A 7,918-nucleotide genomic window follows, 5' to 3' on the forward strand; every position below is an offset into this window, starting at 1 on the left:
ACATTAAAAAATGATATATACTTCTTCCTTGACTACTAAATTTAAGCAGCATTCTTAAATTTTGGATGGATGGAAAAATGGATGTATGGATGAATGGACAGATAGATCAATCCCACTTTGGCCTCTAACCATTTTCCCCATAAAAATAATAAATAGGGAGATATTAGATTTTTTTTCAGAATCTTCTGAATTTGACTGGCTGCTTCCACCTAACACAGGAGGGATACCAATTCTGCTTGTAGAATGTATATTACTTGAGTTAGGACAAAGTGACTGTTTTCCAAAATAGATAGAATTCTTTGTTGAGGAACATATACACTATTTGCATATTTTAAAGCAAAATGCATAGATTAAAGGAATCTTGTCCTATGCAGATAGTTCTCAACCTATGACCACAATTAAGCCCAAAATTTCTGTTGCTAACAGAAATTGTTGTTAAGTGAATTTTGCCTCATTGTATGACCTTTCTTGCCACCGTTGTTAAGTGAATCACTGCAGATGTTACATTAGTTACATGATTTTTAAGTGAATCTGGCTTCCCCTTTGACTTTGTTTATCAGAAGGTCACAAAAGGTGATCACATGACCTGGGGACAGTGCAACCATCATAAATGGATGTCAGTTGCCAAGCATCTGAATTTTGATCATGTGACTAAGAATGCTACAACAGTCGTAAGTGTGAAAACAGTCATAAGTCAGTGTTTGCAGTGCCATTGTAACTTCAAATGGTTATTAAACAAACTTTTGTAAGTAGAGGATTACCTGTTGTGAGTAACTCAGATATAAGCACAATGAGTTACTTTTGAATGTTAGGAGATCTTACTTAAAAGGAAATTTTCATTAGATTAATATACAATGTTACTAAAATTTAATTCTAGTTTTAATATTAGTAAACAATAGAAAACCTTGAGAGAATTTTATAGTAGTTATGGATATTTCAAACCACAAGTACATTTTACATACTATACAGAAGCGAGGAGTGAGAGAGAGAACACTCAGTGCAATTCAGTGTAATACATTATGCATCTTACCACCTTATTGAAAAAGCATTTATATGTCAAGAGAAACCAGAGGAAAAAATAATAAAGCTTATAACAGAAGACAGAATGCTGCACAAAAGTTGGAATGCACCAAATATAGTCACATATTTGTCCAATTTTAAAGAAGAATCTGTAATTGTTCCCTAAGCAACAGTATTTTATAAAAATTGTCTTTTTTATAAAATACTAATACAATACAATAAAAAATATTTTGCTTCAATTCTTCAAAAACAGGATGAAGCTATTGTTACTGTGGCTAATAAAAGGACATCATAATGAATCCCATTGATCTACTTCATGGAATTTTCTTCAATTTATGTAGAAGAACATAGCAAGAGTTCCTTGTTTCCCTTTCATCTCTTTTACTCAACTTGTAACTAAAGCTGACAGCACTTTGTATCTAAGTGAAATCATTCAAACATACTAGGAGTTCTATCTTGTTTCCAGAATGCATTTTAAAGTTGCTATTACAAGCTTCTTCTTAAGTAAATGAGATGTGGGAAACCCAATGTAAGAACTCTCAAGACATCCCTAACAATGATAGAGCTACAAATTGAAGTTGAAATATTCCTTCCTCTCTTTGGGAAAAAGATAGAAACTTTGGTATCAGAGGGAGTGTTTTGTTACCTTTAAATTTTGACCCACCCATTTGTATCCACCCTTTGTCTTTCACTCTTAGAAGAAGAATTTGATTTGAGCAAGAGCCATTTTGTCCAGTTGAAGCTGAATTAAATTCTAGGGATTAATAAAAATGTGAAAATCCACAACTATTTTTGTATATAGCAAAATTAGTATTGTGCATTTGTGTGTGTGTGTTTGGTAGGTAGTAGGTTGGCAGATAGATGCCATTTATTTATTTATTTATTTATTGTATATAGTCAAAACATGGAAATCAAAGCAAGGAACTTGAAACCTTTTTAACAATTAATAGAAACTGTACAAAACCCTTTTATATTGAGCAGTGAAACCATTGTAAAAATATTTAGGATGGTATGAGAATATCCCATCAAACTTTCTTATAACTGTTTTTGTATAGGAATATGTAACCAAGGACTTTTTATATCACATCCATACTTTTTACTGGATCCAATTAAAGTAGAGAGTGATAGTCCATAGTACACCAGATCAGAAGGTAGAATACGATTTATATATTTACCAGAAATCTAAAAACCTAGATCTAAAAATCTATAAATCTAAAAGAGAAATTCACATACACTGCATTTTTCCCCCAGTAGCAAAATCTAATACAGATATCCACAATGTACAATCCAATTTCAGAAGGGTAACTTAATGGAAACGTACAATGTAGCCTGAATAATTTCAAATGAAGTTATATTTGTACAGTATTGATGGTGATTTGCATTATATCATGTTTGATACCTTTGCCTGAAACAATTTGTTGCAGAAATATAGTTGTAGCTTTTATACCAATTTATACTTGCAGGTCAAATTATTGACATTGGAAACATGTTCTGTTTCAGTAGCCATTAATACAAATTACTGCTGTTCCAACAAAAGCAGTAGTGAACACAACAAAAAAAGGCTTGATACTTATTGTGATTTGCCTTAACAACCCTCTATAATTAAAATGATACCCCATTGGGGGGGGGGGAACTAGTTTTCCTATGACAAGGAAATGAGTAAAGACTATGTATGTATAGAGAAAATAGAAAAAATCCATTCTATTCTCAAAACATTTAATGTTCTTTATTTCAAAATTCTTAGTTTTTACAAGGGAGATATCCAACACCGTAATTACAACTTTCAAGATTTGACATTTTTAGCCTTTAAAAAAGAGATTTCTATGTTCATAGGTAGTTGATGTAAGCCACAGTAATAACTGAATGACTTTACCTTTAAAAACGTACTTGAAGCGTCATTTAGTACAGACTGGATACTTATCTGTAGTTATTGTTTGGAGCATGTTATGCCTGTACTGTGAGTCCTGCATTAACTGCCCGTTAGTTTGTAGGTAAAATTTAAATTGTTGATGTTAATGCTTTATGACTTAGTGTCAAGCTATCTAGAGAGCTGCATCTTCCACTGTACCTGTTACAATCATGTTTAGGAGAAGCAGCAGATAGTTCTCCACTTTCAAGAAGTCATGGAGAGTTTTCAGAAGTAATGTTTTTCAGTGGCAGTTCTGGCCCTTTGGAATGACCTCTTGCATGCGGAGGTGGATGTGCCACCTTCTGGAATATGTTTCAAACTGGGTTCTTTCAGAAAAAACATTTAAACCTCCTTGACATGTGTTTTATGGTTATTTATAAACATATTTTTAATTGGGTGTACGTGGACAACTGAGAATCTGTTAGATTGTGATGAGATAATAAGAAGACAAAGAAATAATTTTGAGGAAACATACCACTCAACATAAAAAATAGCCCCTTTTCACAATTATGTCACAATTTATAGTTCATCCCTTTATGTAGGAGAAGGGATGGCAAAACCTGGGGTTGAGTGAAAAGGGGAAACATCCTAGAATCCCTACATATCCATAAAGAAACTAAGTCCAATTTCTTTTGAGTGTCATTGAACCTTATCTAACTCTTAAGTAGGTGCATAAGCTTTTAGCAATAAATTAGTTTGATTGAACCTTCTCATGTAGACTTGGTCCTTCACACCTAACACTTTACCCACTTTCTGGATGCCTGTGTCCATGCCTATTATTGAAATCTGCATTTGTGAGCTATTATTGAAAATTCCTGAAACGTTGCTTTTTTTAAAAAAAGTAACTTAAGGTATTACTTTCATATGTTAGACAAATGTACAAGTATTATAAAATGTATCCAGAGCATATATTTTGGGCAAGTCTGATCTAAACAGATTGTGCTTTTTAGTCATAACCTTGAAATTCAAAATATCATCAAGTAACGATTGTAAGGAAATTGACTTTAGCTCTTGTAATGCATTTGAATATGTAAGATGATTGTTTTTAATATTATTTATTTGTATATTTTTAGGGATCCAAACCAGCCTGTTCCCCAAGATACAAAATTCATCCATACAAAGCCTAATCGTTTTGAAGAAGTTGCTTGGTCTAAATACAACCCAAAAGACCAACTTTATTTGCACATTGGTTTGAAACCCAGAGTTCGAGATCACTACCGAGCAACAAAAGTCGCTTTCTGGTTAGAACTTGTACCACACCTGCACAATTTGAATGAAATATTTCAGTATGTTTCCACTACAACCAAGGTGCCACCGCCTGATATGACATCATTCCCTTATGTTACCCGACGTTCTCCTGGGAAGTTTACCACCAAACGCCCATTAATGACTCCAAGCAACAATCCAAAGCATTCAAAAGACACCCAGAAAACCTCTCCAGAGGATACAAGTGTTCTGATAGAAAACAAGAGAGATTATTCTACAGAGCTAAGTGTTACTATTGCTGTAGGAGCATCATTATTATTCCTCAACATTTTGGCATTTGCGGCCTTGTACTATAAGAAAGACAAGCGACGTCATGAGACACACAGACGCCCCAGTCCCCAAAGGAACACAACCAATGATATTGCCCATATACAGAATGAAGAAATTATGTCACTGCAGATGAAACAACTGGAGCATGATCATGACTGTGAGTCACTACAAGCTCATGATACTCTGAGACTCACCTGTCCACCTGATTACACCCTGACTCTTAGAAGATCTCCAGATGATATTCCACTCATGACACCCAATACCATAACCATGATTCCAAATACATTAACAGGAATGCAACCTTTGCATACTTTCAACACTTTCAGTGGAGGACAGAACAGTACTAATTTGCCTCATGGACATTCCACCACTAGAGTATAGCTCAATCATCACATACCACCTGGAAGATTAACCATAAGAAAAAAAGGGGGGGGAATTCATATTCTCCATCAAGAAATTTGTGGAAATGAAAAGTTAAAAGGTGAAGGAGCAGAATGGTCATAATTTTCTTCAGATCCTTTCCATAGGAACTCTGATATTCAAGAAAGATCACCCTTTCAAACCCTGTGAAATGTGAAATGTGTACATTGCTATTAGGATTCCGCTTTAATATCTCAACCACTTTGATTGAAAATAAAGAGTTGAGGCCTGAAGAAAGTCTCCTAGAAAAGGATATATATTGAGTGTAACAAACAGAAACAGAACTTTTGAAACACAAAGCCAGTGACTGTATAGGGTTTCTTCTTCTTTTTTTCCTTTGAATAATAATAATAAAAAAACAATGTTCTATATGTGCCATACCATGAATGGCCCTTGTTATACAAAAGACGTCATCATGGGCTTTTACCCATCCTAAGAAGCTGTAATCCAGAATGGGGAAATAAGATTTTATTATTATTAAAAAAAAATAGGACTGACTATGCAGTAAATATGTATAGTTCTGTGCAAAGAGATGACTTGCCAGCCTGAACTATATTTAAGGAACTTTGTAAAAAAAAAATTGTACATAGCTGTGAGTTTTAAAAAAGAAGCTTTTATTGATGTTTTCAGTTTGAAAAAAGCTTTTAGAAAGATTGTGCTTTCAGTTGTGATCTATGTGTATAAGCATTAATCATACCACCTATGTTTCCTCCCAGACATAAGGAGGGTGTTCTTCTTAATTACTACTGATGATCCAAACATGAAAGATTTTTTTCCTAATGTTTCATTTCTGGGAAAACATGTTGTATTGTACAAAGGACACAGATGACTATGTGGCCTGCTAGATTTTCCTTTACAGGCTGAATAGATGCATGTTAAGGCATCCGTAGATAGGAAACAGGATTTTATTTTTCCTCCCTTAAAGGAAAGAAACCTCTCCTGCTACCCCATCCCATCATTTTCCTTCCTCCTTGTGTTAGCGTCCATTATATTGCAACACAGAGACAGATTGGAAGAATTTCAACAAGCTTGTTCAGTTGATCTAGGAACTTTGTTCTTGGTATCTGATGTGCCATGAATCTTGGCTTCTTTCAGACAGCCTATTTTCTAAAGCAGTTTTTTTTTCTTTGATAAGATTCTGCCTGCTCTAGCAGATGGCAGAAAAGGTTATGCAAAGAAGGGAAATTGATATAGCTACATTGAACAGGGAGATCACACAAGTTAGACAAAGGGCGATATTATTTTCCTATTAATTAAGTTCTTGCTGGATCAGTAGCTAAAACTTTTGACCTATTTTAATCAAGCTTAGGCTTGATATCACAGAAAGCAAGTGAGAAACCCTATTAATGTATAATGGGTGAGTTGTTTTGAAGAGGTTGGATCATTTCATAATTCATCATTATTCTATAAGAAAATATTATTCACATCATCTACAAATGCAGGGAAGTGTGATGTGAAATGCAGCTGTTCCAACAAAATGCCTGGCATCTCTGTATAGAGTTGAAAGACAATTCTAAAGAAAATCAATCAAAATAAATTAGACATTATAAAAGTAGAAATTGTTATTAGTGAGTTACAAATGGTTTATAAAAGTAGAAACCAAAGATATTTGAACAGAGTTGCTCTGCACAAGATCACATCTTTCCTGGGGTGTACATTCTATTGTTTCTCTTTTATTGAGGAAGGCACAACACTGCTATACTATCATCTTTGTAATAATAAATATAAATGTGATGTGATGTCACATAATGTTAACACAGGATGCCTTCTGCTTTAAAATAGATAATTTGAGCTATTCTAACTTATAGCTACTTTGATGTTTTGCTGGGTATGGAGTATGGAATATATGTACAGCTTCATGCTGATTCTGAGACAAAAAACAGGTTCCTAGAGTAGCAAACAACAGCTGGAGACCTAATAGAATTGTTAACATGATCTTCCATCTTAGAAAATTAAATTAGTACATACTTTCCTTTTCCCTCAGGGTAAAATTTTAACAGTTCCAATTTTTACCCAATAGTCAAAGAAACTCAATGCATTCCTTGATTTTTTTTAAAAATGTAATTGTAATGTATTTATTTTGTTAGTTTTATATTTCACTTTCCCACTAGGAGCTCATGGCAGCCAACATAACATTCCCTCCTCCAGCTTTTCCCCATGAAAACAACCCTGTGAAATTGATCGGTCTTAAAAGTAGGAATTGGCACAAAGTCACCTAGTGAGCTTTCCTAGCTGAAGGCAGGCTAGAAATTGAGTCTCCTCCATCCTTGCCCAGTATCTGAATCACTTCGTGACACTGGCTGTCTAAAGCTGGATCTTTGCCATCATGACTAAAACATAACACTTCTTCATGACTCAGAGGGGAATAATAAGGAAAACGATGGCATCTTATTCAGATGGGTATGTTTGTTATGTGAATTATGGTATTTGTTTAGTACTTCCAGTTGTTTTCTGCTAGCAATATGTACAGTAATGTGTCGGGCTTGTGACATTTGGATAAAACCATTTCTGTAAGTGAATGATTTTAGCTTTTAAAAATCAATGAAGATGATGTCACTTTAATAATTTAATACATCGGGACAGATGTATGATTTATAAATGGAAATTTTTAGGCTCTTCAAAGGATTGTATTATAATAATAACAACAAAGGATACTTTAAAGAATAGGAAAAAAAATCCCAGACTTTTCTTCTTAACCTTAAGAGGCACACAGGGTTTCTTTTATTATTATTTCTTCATTTTTTTCTTTTTGGTTTGCCTTAAGTAAGGACAGAAGATATATATGGCTGGACACATATGTATAAACTTTTCAGCAGCATTTTTAATAATAAAATATCACAGTATTTTCTAATGCTTTGTGCAAAGAATTACGTGTTTATCATTTTTGTAAAACTATCATGTTGAATATCTGTGTGAGCGTGTGCACATGTATGTGAGCATATGGATGTAATGTGTGCACTTGTCAACATTTGAAAAGTGTTGAAATTAACGATAAACCTAGGTAAGTGTTGAAATGATAACTTGGATAAAGAT

General features: G+C 33.9%; 1 protein-coding gene across 1 annotated transcript in view; it reads left to right on the plus strand.

Annotated features, from left to right (window-relative positions):
* The window catches only part of NLGN4X (neuroligin 4 X-linked), a 233,906-nt gene extending 226,193 nt beyond the window's left edge, over positions 1-7,713 (plus strand). Inside the window, exon 6 of the mRNA XM_032227020.1 lies at positions 4,003-7,713. Within this exon, the coding sequence (XP_032082911.1) occupies positions 4,003-4,846 (844 nt within the window). The 3' untranslated portion in view covers positions 4,847-7,713. The remainder of the gene's footprint in view (positions 1-4,002) is intronic.
* Positions 7,714-7,918: the final 205 nt, after the last annotated feature.

This window comes from Thamnophis elegans, chromosome 11 (genome assembly GCF_009769535.1).
Source record: "Thamnophis elegans isolate rThaEle1 chromosome 11, rThaEle1.pri, whole genome shotgun sequence".
NCBI lineage: Eukaryota > Metazoa > Chordata > Lepidosauria > Squamata > Colubridae > Thamnophis > Thamnophis elegans.